The 20,148-nt window shown below is 44.5% G+C and overlaps 1 protein-coding gene across 1 annotated transcript in view; it reads left to right on the top strand.

The window, feature by feature from the left end:
• Positions 1-20,148, top strand: part of LSS (lanosterol synthase) — a 968,970-nt gene that overhangs the window by 251,047 nt on the left and 697,775 nt on the right. The window contains exon 5 of the mRNA XM_030210819.1: positions 2,184-2,305. Within this exon, the coding sequence (XP_030066679.1) occupies positions 2,184-2,305 (122 nt within the window). The remainder of the gene's footprint in view (positions 1-2,183; positions 2,306-20,148) is intronic.

The following is a 20,148-nucleotide window of genomic DNA, read 5'->3' as shown; positions in this document are numbered from 1 at the left end:
TTCCAAGGCACACCATGTGGACGCTTAAGGCTTGTCCTATCTGTCTTCAGCTTGCTACTATAAAACAGGAGTTCAGCAAACTAAAGCAGGAATTGGATGCAATTACAGCAGCTTCTATCGCTGCTCAGAATCATACCAATTTCTCACCACTGCCTCAAAGAATAAAACCACCTAAGAATAGATGGATCATAGTAGGCTCAGGTGAACTACGACGTGGTACAGAAGTATCCACCCTCACAATTGTTGCCCCTATAGAATTATTGGAGGCCGTATCTTACTAAAGATGTAAGAAGACTTGAAGTGGTCTAGAGGAGGGCAACAAAAATGATATGGGCTTGCGCCAAAAGACATATGAGAAAAAACTCCTAGAGGAGAGGAGGGACGGGAGAAACAATGCAGATGTTTAAATACTTGAAAGGTATTAATATATAAACAAATATTTTCCTGAGAAGGGATAATGGTAAAAAGAGAGGACATGAATTGAGATTGCGGGGTGGTAGACTAAGAGGGTGGTTGCCTGAAATGTCCTCCCAAGGGAGGTGTTGGAGAAAAAAACTGTGGCAGAATTCAAAAAGGTGTAGGATAAACACAGAAGATCTCTAGTTAGAAAATGAACTGTATAAAAAAACAAAACTTACAGGGTTGCATATGTGTTTTTGCATATCAAGTGGTGCTTAAATGGCAACTCTGGCTGTATCAACTAAGACTGGTGCTGGGCTGTCTTGTATGGTCTGAGTCCCGCAGCAATCTGATTGTTGGATGGGCTGGAGAGAGCTTTGATGAAAACTCCAGTGAGGACAGTGCCAGGTAGAATATAGCAATCTGGTTGTAGGTTGGGCTGAAGAGAGCTTTGACGGAAACTCCATTGAAGACAGTGCCGGGCAGACTTGTATGGTCTATGTCTCAGAAATACCAAAGAAATACCATGATCAAGTATATGATATCACATTCATTGTTGATTTAATTTTGAATTGATATATGAATATTATTGGGCAGACCGGATGGACCATTTGGGTCTTTATCTTCCATCTCTTACTGTGTTAATATGAGCAAGTCACTTAACCCTCAGTTGCCCCAAGTACTTGCATATAATATGTAAACTGCTTTGATTATAACCATAGAAAGGCGGTATATCAAATCTCATCCCATCCCCTTTACTCAGGTTTTTTCTCATCTGGCTGCTATTTATGAAGGTAGGTAGGCTTACTCCAGTTTCTTAGTGTCTCTTTCTAAACACAGGATTTCAGGAGTGCCTTACAGAGAAACATGCACTCTTAAGCTCTGCAGCAGGCAGTGACTGAGGCACTCTTTCACATTGTGCATGAGAGAGATTTACATTCTAAGATTTGCATGCACTGTCTCCTGTCTCTTGCATATTCATTGTAGATATCCTGAAAACCTCACTGGGTGTGCCCTGAGGACTGGGTTGAGAAGCACTGCTGTAATGGTCCTTGTATTTGTGTAAGCAGAGATTCTATACTGAGCACTGTGAAATGTCCATTGACATAGCTATAAAAACACACCACTCTTGGTATTAATTGGGGTAGAGGTTGATCGTTTCGGCACCAAAACTGGCCCAGAATCAGAGTTTGGGTTTCAGCCGAAATTCAGCCCTGGCAGGGATAGGAGTAACTGGGATAGCACTTGCCCTGAAGAGGCCACTATATCACCAGGGCAGTAAAAGGTATCCCTGGGGAGGGTGGTCAGGGGAGCTGGCTTGGCAGCACCCACTCTTTTCCAGCAGGGCGGGTGGCTAGTCCGCCCAGCCTGTCAGGACCTGGTCTCTGTTGGGGGGTGGGGAGGAGGGTAATGGTAGTGGCAGCAGCTCTACAGGTCTGGTCTCTACGGGAGGGGAGAGGAGGGGGTTGCTGTGGCCTGGGAGTAAACGCTCTCTTCAGGAGTACAGGGGAGACTTTTCAGTTTCAGCAATAAACCGATTAGCAAATTGCTGCTGCTGATTCGGTTTCAGTCAGCCTCTAAACTGGGGACTGTTCTACTTTTGGTGTTTTCACAAGAGTCACTAAACAAAAAAGAAAGAGCAAAGCAACGCTTCCACAGTTAGTGACTATCACTCCACTCTTGGTATCAACTGACAAGGATTAATGGTTCTATTATTCCACTCTTGTTGTTCTCTTCTTTATAGTTAGTGGTTAACTCTGCTTTTGCTTTTTAATGGTGTTTAGGCACATCGAGGACAAGTCAACAGTATTTGGTACAGCCCTTAACTACATCACCATGAGAATTTTGGGAGTTGATGCAGATGACCCTGACTTGGTGCGGGCACGTAACAATCTTCATAGTAAAGGTTAGTGAGATGAAGGGGTGATAAGGTTGTGCTACACGGAAAATATTAGCAGTGGAGTTTACTGCTCCTCCCTCATTGGGTTTTATTGTTACTTCCCTCCTCACAAATGAGCTTATTTCTGAAGAACTCAAGATGTTTAGTCAATTGACTGTCGACTGTCTTTAGTGTTTATTATTAATACCATGCATGATTTAGTCTTATGAGTTGTGAGAATTAAGACCGTTGACTCTTCAATGTCACATTCATACTGTTTACACTAAGAGTAGTGTGTAGTTTTTGCTACATTGAGATTAGCTTTCTTCCCCATTAGGGCTTGAATTCAACCGAAGGATATCATTTTGTAGAGGGCTTCCTGCCCAGTTTTGCTTTGGTCTCCACAGTGAAAAGCATGCCTGGGTTCATACAACTGATAGAGAAAGCTACCTTTTTAAATAAACTTGAAATAAACAGGCAGAAGTGGGGAAAACTGCAGCACTTAAAATCATTACCTGTTTTTGTTGTTTTTTTTTCTCTATTATGAAAGACAGCAAAAGTAGAGGAGCAGCCTAATGGTTAGTGGGGTGAGCTAAGAATCCGGGTAAACCAAGTTTGATTCCCTCTATAGCTCCTTGGGCAAGTTACTTAATCATCCATTGCCCTAGGTACAAAACTTAGATTGTGAGCTGACTTAAGGACAGGAAAAATACCTACTGTACTTGTATGTAATATGTAAATCGCTTTTATTGTATTACAGAAAGTTAGTATATCCAGAATCTTTCAAACAAAAGTCCTATGATGCAGGTGCAAATGGTGGAATTTTTGATTCAGTACAGGAGCAAAGTTTAATCTTTAGTGGCATGCATTCAAATAAACCTTGTAGGAAAGCATCATACAGTAGGTTTGCTAGTGAAATAATTTGCAGAGATGGATCATAAGGTTGTAGAGTAGAAATTGGAAAAAAAATGCTTCTTGACTGTAAGACTTTTGAGTAAAAAAAAATGATTGTCTTGTTTCATCGTGCAGTTAGTCCATAGGTAAAGAATTGATAAACCTAAAACAAACCTAAAAAAAACCCCATGTCTTCCTAACACTCTTAAAGTATGATTGTACTTGTTAATTAAAATAGCATAAATTGTCAAAGACAAGGGAACAGGTATAAGTTAGAGCTGAGGTCTGATGAAAATTAAATTAATTGTTGAAGCAAGCTGAGATACAGCAACTAAGACTAAAGGACTTTGAAAGCAAATCAAGAAGAAATAAAATTTGAGAACTAGAATTATTAGAAAGTATTGTTGGTAGGAGGAAGTGACGTCACGGGCATCGATGGCTGCTTAATCTTCTAGCTCCGAAGCGTCCTCTCTAATAAATTTGCTGTGTTAGCGTTAATCCGCCCTGAACTGTGTTTTCCCCTCCTCCGGTGATTGTAGTGGGTTTTGGGAGGTGATTTGAAGAGTCGGCGCGTGTCTATGTCGGCGGCACGGAAAGAGGCTGAGAAGCTGCAGGCTCGGTCTGTTAGCAAGACCACAAGGTGCCATGTTTCCGAGGCCCAACTTTCCCACTCTGACTCTGATTTAACCCCGTCACTAACGGAAGCAGGTTCGGCCCCTCCGACCCGAGGTCTCTCTAAGGAGCTCAAGAAGTGCCTAGCAACAATCCGGGACAAAATAAAGACATCCAAGGAGGAAATACTGGAGCAGATGAATGTTTTGAGTGTGGAGCTGAAGGAGCTGGAGGGCTGAGTGGAGGATTTAGAGGCTCGAGTGGATGGACAGGAAGAACAGCTGAGTGGGGCAGAGGCTCGTCTCACAGATGCTGGCTTCTTATGATGACCTGCAGCATAAAATTGACGATTTGCAAAATAGTGGTCGTTGAAACAACTTCCTCCTCAGTGGTGTTCCTGAATCGGGAAACAAAGAGGATGTAGCTACAGTAGTGAGATCGATCTGTGGAAAATTGATGGGGTCAGAAGAGATGGCGATTGAACGGGCACACAGAGCCCTGGGGAAACCGGTGGACAATCGCCCACGGGACATTATAGTTTGCTTTGCTTCTTTTTTGGTTAAGGAGCAAGTGCTGCAACGAGCGCGCCAGGTTCCCTTTGTGGAATATAATGAAGCTAAAGTGGCGGTGTTTCAAGATTTGTCTCAGTTTACCCTGTCTCAGAGGCGTGCTATGAAACCAGCGCTGGAAGTTTTGGTAAAGAATAAAATCCCTTATCGTTGGGCTTTTCCATTTGCACTTTGTTTCACTGTGGAGGGGAAGCTGCATCGGAGTAGGCTGTTATCGGATGTTTGGAAGATATTACATGGAGCCGGTTTGATGACCACGGCAGTCCCACCGGTCGCTGTGGGACCGACTGTAAGGGCTAAGCTTCAGAAGTGGAAGAGAGTTGCCAGCCAGACCAAGAATGCACAGGGAGTGGTCTGAATTGACTAGTTGGACTGGCTGTAAAATTTCCATTTGCCTTGGGTTTATTTGTGTTACCCTGATTCCCTTTTAAGGGGGAGGCGTTAGGGGTGAATGTTCGTTAGTTGTGAGAGGGTTAGGAATGGGGAATGATGGGGTGTGTGGATGGAGTAGGGGAGGAGTTAATTGAAGATGTGGAGAGGGAGTGGTCTGTTAGGTAGGGGGATGTGTATGTATGCATGGGGGAGGGGTCAGGGTGGAGATTGAGTGGTCGGGTTATGTGGGGTTCTTCCTCCAGAGTTCCCAGTCAGTGGTGTAAGATAGCTACTGTCTGGTGGTATATGAGGTGTGGAAGGGTAGGTAAGGAGGGGGTAAATGGGAGAAGTTTCTTCTATGGAGGGGGGGGGGGGGTTGGAGTGGTGGGGATCCTTTTTTTTTTCCTTTTTCCTTTTTCCTTTTCTTCCCTCTTCATCAGGTTAGGTTCGGGTGTGCATTGGTTGCCCTATTTTATTAGAGTTAATAAGCCTGTATTTAGAACAATAAATGTGTGCTGATTTACACTTTTTGTCATATAATGTTAAGGATTGAACTCTCCTCAAAAGCGTCAAAAGATATTTAAGGAATTGTTGTTCCATAAAGCACATGTGGTTTTTCTCCAAGAGACTCATTTAAAGTGGGAACACGAGAAATATTTGAACCATCATCATTACCCACATGTCATTTGTGCCTCCGCTGTTGATGCGTCGAGGAAACGGGGGGTTGCAATTTTGTTCCACTCTTCCCTGCAGACTCAGGTGGTGAAGATTAGGCGTGATCCTGCTGGTAGATTCCTGATGCTGCAGATATTATTGAATAACTTCCGTTTTCTTTGGTGGCGGTTTATGCACCCAACGAATCTCAGGGGGAGTTTTTTGTCAAGGTTGTTCAATCTGATCCTTATGGTAAATTGGTGCTGGGTGGCGATTTTAATGCGTATTTTGACCCAGCGTTGGATAAGTCTGGGGTGGCTTCGTGCACGGATGTAAAGAATTCGAAGGCTTTGGTTGAGCTAGCGCATTCATTAGGGTTGTGCGATGTGTGGAGATTACATCATCCTAGAGACCGGGATATTATTTCTATTCTCGCTCTCATGATTCCTACTCTCATATTGATCATTTACTATTTGATATTTCTATGATTCAGGGAAGTTGTCAGTCAGGTATTGATCCCATTACTATCTCTGATCATGCCCTGACCTGGGTAAGGATTTCGTCCATGGGTGAGGAAGATAAGGATAGCAGGTGGACGTTAAATGTTTCTTTGCTGAAGGACAAAAAGCTCTTGGCTGCTTATCGAGCACATTTGTTGGAATACCTTGAGATTAATTTGAACTTGGGTCCTTCCTTGGGGACTGTATGGGACGCTTTAAAGGCTGTAACCTGGGGGGGTTTTCTTAAAACATGCTAGCATTCAGGCTCGGGCTAGGCGAAAGGAAGTTGTAGATTGTGTTTCTCAGTTGTCTTGTTTGGAGGGCCTTCATAAGGCCTCTCATTCGATATTGGTCTTGAGGCAGATTCAAGCCTTGAGTCTGCACTTGGATAATATTTATTCGGACCAATTGCTGTTTATTCATGGTCAGCAGCAGCTGCATTACTTCAGTCATAATAAACCAGGTCATTTGTTGGCTTTAAGATTGAGGCAGCGAAGATTATTAAGAACAAAATTACAGAGCATATTCAAAAGCATGGATTAATGAGACAGTCAATATGGATTTAGTGAAGGGAAATCTTGCCTCACCAATCTACTACATTTCTTTGAAGGGGTGAACAAACATGTGGATAAAGGTGAGCCGGTTGATATTGTGCATCTGGATTTTCAGAAGGTGTTTGACAAAGTACCTCATGAAGGATTCCAGAGGAAATTGGAGAGTCATGGGATAGGAGGTAGTGTTCTATTGTGGATTAAAAACTGGTTAAAAGATAGAAAACCAGAGAGTAGGGTTAAATGGTCATTATTCTCAATAGAGAAGAGTAGTTAGTGGGGTTCCCCAGGGGTCTGTGCTGGGACCGCTGCTTTTTAACATATTTATAAATGACCTAGAGATGGGAGTAACTAGTGAGGTAATTAAATTTGCTGATGACACAAAGTTATTCAACGTAGTTAAATCGCGGGAGGATTGTGAAAAATTACAAGAGGACCTTACGAGACTGGGTGTCTAAATGGTTGATGCCGTTTAATGTGAGCAAGTGCAAAGTGATGCACGTGGGAAAGAGGAACCTGAATTATAGCTACGTCATGCAAGGTTCCACGTTAGGAGTCACGGACCAAGAAAGGGATCTAGGTGTCATCGTTGATGATACGTTGAAACCTTCTGCTCAGTGTGCTGCTGCGGCTGAGAAAACAAATAGAATGTTAGGTATTATTAGGAAAGGAATGGAAAACAAAAATGAGGAAGTTATAATGCCTTTGTATTGCTCTATGGTGCGACCGCACCTTGAATATTGTGTTCAATTCTGGTCGCCGTATCTCAAAAAAGATATAGTGGAATTAGAAAAGGTGCAGAGAAGGGCGACGAAAATGATAAAGGGGATGGGTCGACTTCCCTATGAGGAAAGGCTAAAGCAGCTAGGGCTCTTCAGCTTGGAGAAAAGGCGGCTGAGGGGAGATATGATAGAGGTCTATAAAATAATGAGTGGAGTTAAACAGGTAGATGTGAAGCATCTGTTTACGCTTTCCAAAAATACTAGGACTAGGGGGCATGCGATGAAGCTACAATGTAGTAAATTTAAAACGAATCGGAGAAATGTTTCTTCACTCAATGTGTAATTAAACTCTGGAATTTGTTGCCAGAGAATGTGGTAAAGGCGGTTAGCTTAGCGGAGTTTAAAAAAGGTTTGGACGGCTTCCTAAAGGAAAAGTCCATAGACCGTTATTAAACGGACTTAGGGAAAATCCACTATTTCTGGGATAAGCAGTATAAAATGTGTTGTACTTTTTTGGGATCTTTCCAGATATTTGTGATCTGGATTGTCCACTGTTGGAAACAGGATGCTGGACTTGATGGATCTTTGGTCTTTCCCAGTATGGCAATACTTATATACTTAAGATTCGATCGTACTATTCTTAAGATTGGGGATGGTAATAAGTCAGTGTTAACTAATGCCGCTTTAATTAGGCAGCGTTTTCAGGCCTTTTAATAGTCTTTATACTCGGCGGACTCCTTGATTCATCAGGAGGCGATTGAGGCCTTTTTAGCTTCTCAGGACCTTCCTTCCTTAACTGACCAGCAAAGATGTATGCTGAATGGTCCTGTTAAGGTGGATGAAGTTATTAAGGTTATTAAGGACCTTCCTAGGGGAAAGGCCCCTGGTTTAGATGGCTTACCAAATGATTTTTATAGGTCTTTTAGGGGGGAGCTCACTCCCCTCTTGGTTGAAGTTCTTAATGGAGTCCGGGAGGGGGAGGCATTACCTCCTTCTATGATGGAAGCATGGTAAAAATAAGACAGAATGTGCCTCGTACCGCCCTATTTCCATTCTTATCTTTGATGTTAAAATCATAGCTAAGGTTTTAGCAAATCGTCTGGCCAAAGTTTTGCCTGATCTGGTTCATCCAGATCAGGTTGGGTTTGTTTCCCACAGACAAGCGAAAGATAATGTTCGACGAATGGTCAATTTACTGCATGTGGCCACTACATCAAAAGCCCTTATGTGTCTTATGGGATTGGATGCCGAGAAGGCGTTTGATCGGGTGCACTGGCCTTTTATGATAAGCGTTATGGAGCATCTGGGTTTTGGGTCAGGATTTAGGGATTGGACTCAGGCCCTTTATAACTCCCCTAAAGCATGTGTGCGAATTAATGGGGGTAAATCTCCTCTGTTTCCTTTGCATCGGGGGACTCGGCAGGGATGTCCTCTCTCGCCGATGCTATTTGCCCTGGTTATGGAACCTCTTACCTCTTGCCATTGCTATTCGTTCGAACCCTAATATCGCGGGTATAATGGTGGGCGGTCAGGAGTATAAGCTCGCAATGTTTGATGATATCTTGCTTTCGTTAACTAAGCCGTTGCTCTCCGTGCCTAACTTACTTCAGCTTTTAGCAGATTATTCTGCCGTTTCAGGGTTCAAGCTTACAGGGCCGGTCTTAGGGCGAGGCGACCGAGGCGGCCGCATAGGGCCCCGCGCTCAAGGGGGCCCCGCGCGGCGCGCCTGAGGTCACCCTGCCCGCCGTTCCCCCCCCCCCCCCGACGATCGATCGCTGTTCCATAAAAAATTTGAGAAGCGCCGAGTAGCAGGCAGGGCCTCGCGTCTGCCTTGCTAGTAAAAATCTCCTGCACGTCGTCGGGCCGGCCTTCCCGCATTAAGTCCCGCCCTCCTCTGAAGTAATAGGCTCTTCCCGCATTAAGTCCCGCCCTCCTCTGAGGTAATAGGCTATTATCTCAGAGGAGGGTGGGACTTAATGCGGGAGGAGCCTATTACCTCAGAGGAGGGCGGGACTTAATGCGGGAAGGCCGGCCCGACGACGTGCAGGAGATTTTTTACTAGCAGGGCAGACGCGAGGTGCTGCCTGCTACTCAATTCTCAATTTTTTTTTTAAAGTTAGTGGGTGCAGCAGGAGTTGGTAGGTGGGTCGGGTCGGGTTGGGGGGCGACTCAGATGGGAGAAGGGTGTGGGATGGGGGTTCTCAGATGGGGGAGGGGGAAGGGGGACTCAGATGGGAGAAGGTTGCAGGGTGGGGGTTCTCAGATGGGGGGAGGGGGTAAGGGGGACTCAAATGGGAGAAGGGTGTGGGATGGGGGTTCTCAGATGGGGGGAGGGGGCTGGAACTGGGGTTTGAGAAGGGGCCATATGGGAAATGGGGGCCATGCATGGGGCTGGTGGGAAAATAGGGCATGCGTGGGTCAGGTGGGAGAATGGTTCTGGGGCTGAAAAGGGGGGCTCTATTACAAGGCATGTGGATGAAGGGGGCTGGAACTGGGGGCTGAAAAGGAGGGTAGGTGGGATAAGGGGGCTAGTACTGGGACTGGAGGCTGAAAAGGGGCAGGGGCTGAAACTGTGGGTACTGGGGGCTGAAAAGGAGATAGGGAGAAGTGGCTGGGGCTGAAGCTTGGGACTGGTGAGAGAAAAGGGCTGGGGACTGGGGTTTAAAAGGGGACAGGGAGGGGAGTGGCTGGGGGCTGAAGCTCAGGACTGGTGGGAGAAAAGGGCTGGGGCTGAAACGGGGGACTGGTGGGATAGTGGGGCTGGAACTGGGGGCAGAGAGAGGGGCAGATCCTGGATGGAAGGGGGAGCGAGAGGGAGGGCAGACCCGGATGGATGGGAGAGGGAGGGCAAATGGTGGATTGAAGGGGCAGAGAGAAAGGGCAGACAGTGGATGGAAGGGATAGAAAGGGCAGACAGTGAATGGAAGGGGCAGAGATAGAGGGCAGATGTGCACGAAAGGGGCAGGGAGAGAGGGCAGACATTGGATGGAGGGGACAGCAGAGAGGGCAGACACTGGATGGCAGAGAGAGAGCGAAGACAGATGCTGGATGGAAGGAAGACAGTGAAAAGAAGATGAGGAAAGCAGAAACCAGAGACGACAAACTGTAAATAAAATATATATTTTTATTTTTTTGCTTTAGGATATAGTATTGTAGCTGTGTTAATAAATGTTTATAATAGAACATGTAAATAAGGTAATCTTTTTATTGGACTAATTTTAATACATTTTGACAAACGTTCGGAGAACAAAGCCCCCTTCCTCAGGTCAGGATAGGATACTGTAACAGCTCTATACTGTATTGACCTGAGGACGGAGGTTTTGGCCTCTGAATGCTAAATGTATTAGTCCAATAAAATGGTATTATTTTATTTTCTATATTTGTTTTATTTCTATTTGTTAATTTGTAAAGTGGTGATTGGTATTTGTTAGTTTTTTTTCAAATTTACATCTGTTGTCTTTATATTTTGCACAGTACTAGGGGACATTTTCTGTTTCTGTGGTGTTGTATTGTATGCAGAGTCTGGCATCTTGGGGGTTCAGTTTAATTTTTGTCTAAATAGAAAGTTTAAATATTACTACTTATTCTATAGTGGATTAGGGTATATCTGTGTTTGTGAAAAAGACATGGTTTTCAGTTGGCATTGACTGTGCAGGATCGACAAGCCCTGGAGCTGGGGGCCTTGGAGCTCGGAGGGAGGGGTGGCCGGCTCTGGAGCTAGGGTGGGGGTGGAGCTAGGGTGGGGGCGGAGCTAGGGTGGGGCAGAGTTAGGGTGGGGTGGGGCTAGGGTGGGGCCCCGTCAAATTGGTCTGCATAGGGCCCCGCACTTGCTAAGACCGGCCCTGCAAGCTTAATATGACCAAGTCAGAGGCTATGGCAGTGGGTATCTCGAGCCTGATTTTACAGTCTTTGCAACATGCTTTCTCTTTTAGGTGGGTAACTCGAAGTGTTAAATATCTGTGGATTCTTCTGTTTACGGCTAATTATCCTACTCTATTGTGGGAGTTATATAAAGATCTGGAGGCTTGGGGCTCCATTGTAGTTATCCTGGTTTGGTCGGATAGCAACATTGAAAATGAATGTTTTGCCGAGGTTGATGTACCTTTTCCAGGTGCTCCCTCTTCGTTTATCTCGCAATTTTCTCTCAGGGCTTCAGGATCGCCTCCTTCGTTTCATTTGGTCTAATAAGAGGCTGCGTCTTTCTAGGGCATTGCTTTATTGAGATCAGAAAAATGGTGATTTAGACGTTCCGAATGTATATTATAAAGCCACACAGGCTCGAGCTGCTATTGAGTGGTTTCATGCAAGTCCACAGAAGAGGTGGATTGAATTGGAGCATGTTTCGGTTGGCCCGTGTCCCTTGCGTTCCTTAGTATGGCTCCCCAGAAGATTTTGTGTATTGGGGAGAGAAGTTTGTCCATCTGTTTTGACAACTTTTTGCTATTGGGATGGTCTGTTTGCTAAGCTTGAGTTTGTCCTTTCTGAGCTTACTCCATTAACCATTAACACGGCTACCACACTCCTCCATTAACCAATAATCCACTTTTCCGGCCTGGGGTTGAATTGGGGACCTTTTCACGTTGGTTTTCGGCAGGCTTGGAGACTTGGGGTCAGTTTTTTGATGAGGGTGCCTTTATTCCTTTTACTAGTTTGGTTGACACTTAAGCAATTTCTCCAAAAGATATTTTTGCCTATATTCAGGTGAAGCACTTTCTCTCAGCGGCTGATATAAAGACAAAAGTACTTAGTGAGGATTCCTTTTTAGAAGATCTTTGTGAGGATTCCAAGGGAACGAGATGTCTTATCACATGCCTGTATATGTTTCAGCTTAGGCGAGTGCAGCCTCCCTTTGAGCATCGTGCACGGTGGCATCAAGAATTGGGCTTGACATTGGGTGATGATGATTGGAACTTTATGGAATGTGCATTGTCTAGGATTTCTATCTCGGTCCCCTTTAAAGAAAGTGCTGTAAAGGTTTTATACAGAGATGGTATTTGACTCCAGCTTGACTGCATCATATGTTCCCTGAGGCGCCTTGCTGTGTTGGAGGGGTTGTGGACAGAAAGGTACAATGGGTCATCTCTGGTGGTCTTGTGTTAGGGCTTTCTGGAAAGCTATACAGCATAGACTCCAGAGATGGCTTTCTAGGCCTATTAAGTGGTCACCAGAATTTTTTCTGTTCCCTAAGAAATCCCCTGGCCTTTCCCCATCGCAATCCCTTTTGGTTCATCATGCTATGGCTGCTGCAAGGGTTATCTTGGCAGCTCATTGGAAGACCTCTCAGGTCCCTTCTTTGATTAAATGGTTAAACAAGTTGTGGTACATTTGTGAAATGGAGAGGCTTTGGGCCTTGCGTAATAAAACTGGGAGGCCATTTGGGAACCTTTTACGTCTCACTGTAAGTGTTAAGAATCTGGTGGGGGGGGGGGGGGGGGGGGGGGGGGGGGAGAAGGGGGGCTGAGGGGAGGGGGGTTGGGTTGGGTTTTTTTTTGCAGGGGGGGGAGTATGTGAAGAAAATTCCTTGTTATAAAATCTAGAAGCACTTTGTTAGTTACCTATATGTATTTGAGAGTTTATGTGATGCATTGTTTTATAAAGACACGTGAGCTCATGTTGATGGCTTTGTAATGTCTTTCATATACTTCAATAAAGACTTCTATAAATTAAAAAAAAAAAAGAAAGTATTGTTGGTATAGTCAAATGTGGATGAAAACTAAGGTTGTATAATTCCCCATCAAATAACCTTCTCTCGAGGGCCATGCCGTTGATCTATAATCTGTGGTGTAGATTCATCTATACTGTTTGTCACACCTACACCTGTAGCCACAACCACCTCTGGAGCCACATACTTCTACTTATGACTATATGCAATAACTTGGACTTTGTTGGAAGTGAAAGTGATTGTAGTATGCCATTTCTGAACGATAAAGCTATAAATTGATACTGACCAACTGTTCATATTTGAATATATGAGACAGTCACAGACCTCTGACACAGGCAATATATGCTGAAACACGGCCATGTCAGGTCCTTATTATTAAAGACTAGTATAAAAGTCCCGTTTCTGACACAAATGAAACGGGTGCTAGCAAGGTTTTCCTCGGAGTGTGTATGTTTGAGAGAGTGTGTGAGAGTGACTGTGTGAGAGAAGAGAGTGAATGTGCGAGTGTGTGTGTGTGTGTGACAGAGAGAGAGTGAGTGTGGGTGCGAGTGTGTCTGTGAGAGAGTGTGTGTGTGTGAGAATGGTCTCAGGACCCCCTCCTCCTCTCTCCCCCCCCTCTCAGGTCTCTGGACCCCCCCCCCCCCCCCCCCCGCTGAACTGGGAGGGGGTGGAGACATAGCTACAAAGGGGGGGGGGGGGGCAAAAATTTCCCGGGCCTGGGGCTCCAAGGGGGGCCCGGCGCCGCAGTCCCACCCACCCTCAGTCGTCTACAGTCTGCCCTCTGCATGGAAATTGCAGTCTCACCTCTGTGAAAGCAGCGCTGCAGGCAGCAGAATGCCTCCCTTCGGGCCTCCTTCCCTCCCTGTGTCCCGCCCTAGTCTGACGCAACTTCCGCGAGGGCGGGACCCAAGGAGGGAAGAAGGGCTGAAGGGAGGCGTTCTGCTGCCTGCAGCGCTGCTTTCATGGTAGTGAGACTGCTATTTCAATGCAGGGGGCCCGGCCCGGTGGCGTCGACCTCGGGGTGGAGGGGAGGAGCGGAGGCGATGTTGGCTGCGGACCCTGGGGAGAGAGCGTCGTGTGTCTGGGAGGGGGGTTGTCAGGGAGGTGGCGAGTGGTTTGCAGGGGGGTGGTAGTGGCGGCAGTACCGGCAGTGTTGATGCCGGCGACGTTGGGCGTTGACTGAGGGTAAGTTGGTGTGCCTCGTGCTGCTATCCTGTGGTTGGTCACTGCTGCTTGTGATGAACCAGGAAGCATGCAAACGTCAGGACAGGCGATGGATACAGGCAGCACGAACCCTACAACCCCTTCACTGCCATGGAGTCAGCTTCAGAACGTTGGAGGCGCTTTTTATTATAGTAGATTATATTTGAATGAATCTAGAATCTTCTGACCATTTTGCCTCTTTGTTTGATGGTCATCGCTGTTTGTTGGCTCTTGATATTTCCATGGAGAACTTTCTATTGTTGTTTAAAAAAAAAAAAAAAAAAAGTAGTAGTAGTAATAACAGCATAATACCAATGCAGAAAATCCTGCTGTGATGATCAAAAAACACACAAAGAGAAATGAGGTCCTGGTGAAAGTTAGCCCTTCTAGTCCCACTGCCAGTGGCATGGAGGCAGAGAACACAATATTGGAAACAGCTCAGGTTATGTAGCTGATCCTACTTCATCTACTGTCACAGACTTTTTAATATCTCCTACACCTACAGAAGTTATTGCATAATCATCCACCCCACAACAGTGGCTACAGTGGGGTTTGACAATCCCAGCTTCTAAAATTTCTGGCGTTAATTTCCTGCACCACCTGCTTAGGATTGGCAACACCCACTATGGCCACCCATGAACCTGAGTCCCTTCTTGCAGTCTCATGTGAGTTGTCTTATTCAGGGTTATTACCTGGGGCAACAATTCCCATGGCAGGGACAGTGCTACTATGGTCCCAATTGGATTGCTGCATATTCCACTCAAGTTTGGGAGGGTATCCAACAAAGAATGGAAAGAATAGCTTCAGCGGACCACAGTGCACAGGCCATTGGAATACAGAGAATGAATGCAGATACACCAGTGGAACAATAAGCAACAGGAAAAGATAAAACAAGAGTCCATGTAGGATGCCATGTCTGCAGAAAAAATGAATGATGAATTTGATCAGCCAGTCATTGTAAATGATGGGTCCGCCAAAGTAAACAAAATATCGTCCACGAACAGGGTAATCCTATAGTCCACTCCATGCACCCGAACCCCACTAATAGCCTCCTGCTTGCGAATCTGCTGAGCTAGTGGCTCTATCACCAGCACAAAAATGAGAGGTGACGGTACTGCCCTGGTGTGTGCCTCGCTGTAATTCAAACACAGCTGAATAACTGCCATTCACTTTCATTCAGACCAGGGGCTCATGATAAATCACCCGCACTCAGCTCAAGAACTGGGGTTCCAGCCCAAACACCCCAGAACCTGGAACAGGAAGGGCCAGGAAGGGCTTTCTCCGCGTCCACAGAAAGGAGGACCAGACCCTGGTGTCCATGCCTTGCTTGATTCATGATATTCAACACCAAGTGGATATTATCCCCAGTCTACTAACCCACTATAAAGCCAGAATGGTCGGGATGCACCAGACCAGGCACAATGCACATTAACCTGTCTGCCAGAATCCAGATCAGAATTTTTGTGTCAATACCCAGCAAGGAGATGGGGTGATAAGACCCACATTAGGTTGGATCCTTCCCATCCTTAGATATGAGAGTAACCCCTGCCAAATGCATAAAATAGGGGAGTTAAACAAGTGAAGCAAAGTCCATCAACAGATGCTGGAAACGCTTGTAAAACACCACCGAAAAATCATCTAACCCAGAAGACTTTCCTGGTTTCATCATGCGCAAAGCCTGCCTCACTTCAAACCCCGAGATAGGATGATCTAACAACGTCACCTCCTGCTGCTGGACTTGAGCTAGCTGCATCCCCTTTTAAGTACCGATCAATAGCAGCCTCTGCCACTGCAATCTCAGGGGTATACAATTCCACAAAACACTCTTGAATTGCCTTCTCATCCACCAAATCCATAACCCCAGGCCCCCAAATCCAAAGGATGTTATTCTGCATATGCTGAATCTTCAGCCTATGTGCAAGAAGTCTACTAGCATATTAAATTCAAAGTAATGAGCTCGCAGTAGGAGGAAGAGGTACTAAGTCTGGACAGCTTCTGAAAAAAAGAGGGGGGGGGAGGGTGGCTGTAGAGGGAGGGAGTGGGTAGGGATGGAAGGATGTGGTGGGAACAGGGATAGGTATAGGGGGATTGGGGTAGGGGGGATAATGAGGGGGGCTAAGGGGGGAGGGGTATAGGTTACGAGGCATAGGGTTACTCGAAAATATTATGAAATTCCCAGAAGATTTGATGGCTATGTAATGCTCACATAGGGAAGAGATACCATATATATTGTTAGGAGGACATTAGGGGCTATATAGACAAAGCCCTGGAATGGTACTTTGATCGGAATGAATAACAATGTGTAATACAGAGAAGGCCATGGCTTTATGTTTATATATCTTGTGTTAAAAAGTTTGGTTAGGGGTTTCCTTTTTTTTTTTTTCCTTCTCTTGTCTCTTTTCCCTTGATATGTGGGGTTGTATTGTAAAGAGTTCTGGGATCAGTGTTGGGACCGAGGAGGAGGGGGGTAGGGAGGGGTTAGGATGTATGATGTTAGGGATAAGTGAGGTTCACAGTGTTGCGCTATACTTGTCTAGAGATAGCGGTTAGGAATTATGTTGTAACTGAAATGTGTTGATGAGTTGTTTTGCGATACCTTTAATAATAAAAACTGTTGAAACAAAAATTCAAAGTAATGCTGCCATACAAGTTGTAACTGATAACGCAAATCCTACGTCTTGTCCTGTACCCCCAGAGTACCTGTTAGATCCTCGTGAATTATTATTTCCCCATTGGGACCCCGCTCCAGAAGACAATCCCAACTGGGATCCCCTCACTCGATATCAGACACTGTGTGAACCTTTACTTGAGAATTGGACACTCGGCCCCAGTCGAACAGTTACTCACACTCTGGTATTGTTTGGAGGAAGTTTGGGTCTACAAGTTGAACAGACCGACGATCTCCTAATAAGACCAGAAACTGGTGACGTAGTAGATTTTTGGTTATTCACATACGCCGTACTTGACACTGATTGAATACCTTTCCTGTTTCTCAGAGAGGTTGGATTGGGACCGTTGGAAATATATAGTCTCTTTGAAGTACCCGATCCCATTGAAAGAGGGGCTATTAGAGTTTACCCCCCATACCCAAGTCACACTTAATGATATATCAAGCCTTGATATATTTTGGAATACTGATTGTTGTCATAGCAGCTCTTGCTAAGACCCTAGGAATAATTTTGTTGCTTACCTTAATCATTAGCCGTCACTTACCCTTCGTACAATCTTGATACAGTGCTTGATTATGAAAACTATCAACATGAAGTGCTTAGCCCTCCTGTTCTGTGTGCTTACCATGCCCCTGATACAAGGAGCACAGCATCTAGAAAGTTTTCTGCAACAGTTTACGACCACTTACGAAATAACATTACCCACTACTAAGGACACAACCACAATAACCCTTGATGTGTGTGCTTACACAATGTGTGGGGAACATCCTGTACAGCAATATTTGTCAGCTTTTGAGGTATACCTGTGTCCCTTCTCCAATTGCGGAAGTTGGGCACAAGTATGGTGGTATACAGGTTCATGGGTTCCATACTCAGGTAGTGAGATTCCAGATCTCAAAAAGAGCATTTCCATTATGAAATTGCGAGTGAATGGCCTTTGTCCAATGACCAAGTGTAATCAAGTGGCTATCACTTTCAGAGGAGTAACGGTTGTTACATACAGAACTTATTCCTTAGGAATTGATGCCACAGGTAGAGATCCCATTGGAAAATTCAAGATTGTTCCACCCCCAGCCCAACCAGAAAAGAATCCTTTGATGCCGACGAAGATCCCAGAGTTAAAGATTCCTTACCAGATTGTGCCGATTAATAATTCCAAAGATTTAGTGGCACTAGAAACAGGATTTGGGGAGACAAACCTATGGCTGGAATGGGCGCATTATACTACAAAGAGTTTGAATGTCTCTAATTGTTATTTTTGTTCCCATGCAAGAGCAGAACCAACAGTAGTTCCTTTCCCTTTAGATCTCCGCAGTGATCCAGATGGGTTTTGGTGTATGTTAGAGTTATTGCAGGTAAAAGAAGAAATCAATCAGTCTTGTCAGCATCTTGACGAGCACCACCCCTACTTACCCCCTCGGATGAGGGTCCCACCCGCATTTAGGATTCCAGATCCTGCTACCAGATATCATACATGTCTGGAACGATATGGGGTGAGGAATACACGGTTTCTAGGAAATTTGACCAATTGTAACACAACCCTAGAAAAAGGGACTCTACGAAATCTAAATCTCACAGATTTTTCGCAGGCTAGAGCAGACATATGGTGGTATTGTGGAACTCATACTATCCACCATACACTCCACAGGAGTTGGACAGGCAGATGTGCCCTAGTCAAATTGGTAATTCCAATTGTAATAGCATCTTTGCTCCCTCCTCATAGCAGCTCTTCCTCACGAGTGAAGAGGAATGCAATGCCTGGATCTTTTGATGATCGGGTCTATATAGATGCAATTGGAGTTCCAAGAGGGGTTCCTGATGAGTTCAAAGCCAGAAACCAAATAGCTGCAGGATTTGAATCAGCTTTCTTTTGGTGGGCTACTATAAATAAGAATTTAGACCGGATCAACTATATATATTGATATATATATATATATATATATATCTGTTAGATGCTTGTATTACCTTTAAGTTTGTACTTTTTTTTTTATTTAATTTACTGTAAGCCACATTGAGCCTGCACGAGTGGGAAAATGTGGGATATAAGCAACAAATAAATAAATATAAATAAATAAATATATATTACAATCAGCAGAGATTTGTGAACTACACTAGAGATGCAGTTCAAGGAATTGCAACACAATTAGACGCCACCAGCAGGATGACGTTGGAAAATAGATTAGTGCTTGACCAACTTCTAGTAGCAGATGGCGGGGTGTGCCAAAAGATAGGTACACAGTGTTGCACCTTTATCCCCAACAATACTGCTCCAGATGGATCGATCACCAGAGCTTTGGAAGGCTTAACCTCACTGTCACAAGAATTGGCAGAAAACTCTGGCGTTGATACATCCTGGACAGGTTGGATGGATAGAGCTTTTGGTAAATGGAAAACATTTATCATTTCAGCAGCCACGACCATAATCATAGTGGTAGCAATTTTTGTACTAGTAGGATGTTGCATAATCCCTTGTGCTAGAGGCTTAGTAGAACGCTTAATCGAAACCGCAATAACAAAAAGGACCACAGCAGGACAATATGTTCTATACGAAAATCTCCTCCCCAACACCACAGGAGATAACACATTGGACTATCTCCCTCTGAGACGGACCAATCGCTATGCAAATGCTAGAGACATGGTAGAAATGTCTGCAACTGTATAATCACATACAGCACACAGGGATACAATATAGAACGTTAAGCTTTATGAAATAATGCAATAAAAACAAAGAAATATAAGTATATAATCAAATATAACTATATAATCAATGCAAAACTCTATATATAACCTATAATCAGTATATAACCAAAGGAATGATTGATTGTTATGAATATATATACACACCTATATAAGAGTAAGAATAGAACCTGCATACTAATAGGTTGAGCAAAAGTATTGGTATAACAGAAATGACTGAAGTAGTGCCTATGTTATGATCTGAATCTCAGTAATTTGACCATATCAGGTTTTAGAATAGACTCCGCAGAACAACAGTTTTATAAGGATACCTTCTGGAATGGATGGTACCATGGTACTTAACCCTGGTGTCACCCTATGGGATAGGGTGAAGAGGGGAATGTTAATATGGATTGGAGCTTGAGTATCCACTGGAATGGTGGTAAGCCAGGTTACAGGACTTAGGTCAGCAAAGGAGCCTCGACTAGGCCTGATAACCCACTAATGGCATAACAGTTGAGAACCTGCAAACGCAGGGCTATATGATGAAGTCTTAATAAAACCTGAAACAAATTACAAATTGAATATAGCATATATGATGATAGAAAAATAGATAAAAATGGTTTGTAAAATCTAGCTTGTATTTCTATAACATGGCACACAGGTCATAAGATTATATAAAAATAGATTGTGAAACTGGATGTTTCTATAAAAGATAAAGACAAGATGTTCAGGGTGACGGAAAGGATGCGAGGTTTAGAAATAGCAAAAGCAAGAGATGTTTAC

This window comes from Microcaecilia unicolor, chromosome 7, assembly GCF_901765095.1.
Source record: "Microcaecilia unicolor chromosome 7, aMicUni1.1, whole genome shotgun sequence".
NCBI classification, from domain to species: domain Eukaryota; kingdom Metazoa; phylum Chordata; class Amphibia; order Gymnophiona; family Siphonopidae; genus Microcaecilia; species Microcaecilia unicolor.
This window is presented reverse-complemented; position numbering and strand designations above follow the sequence as displayed.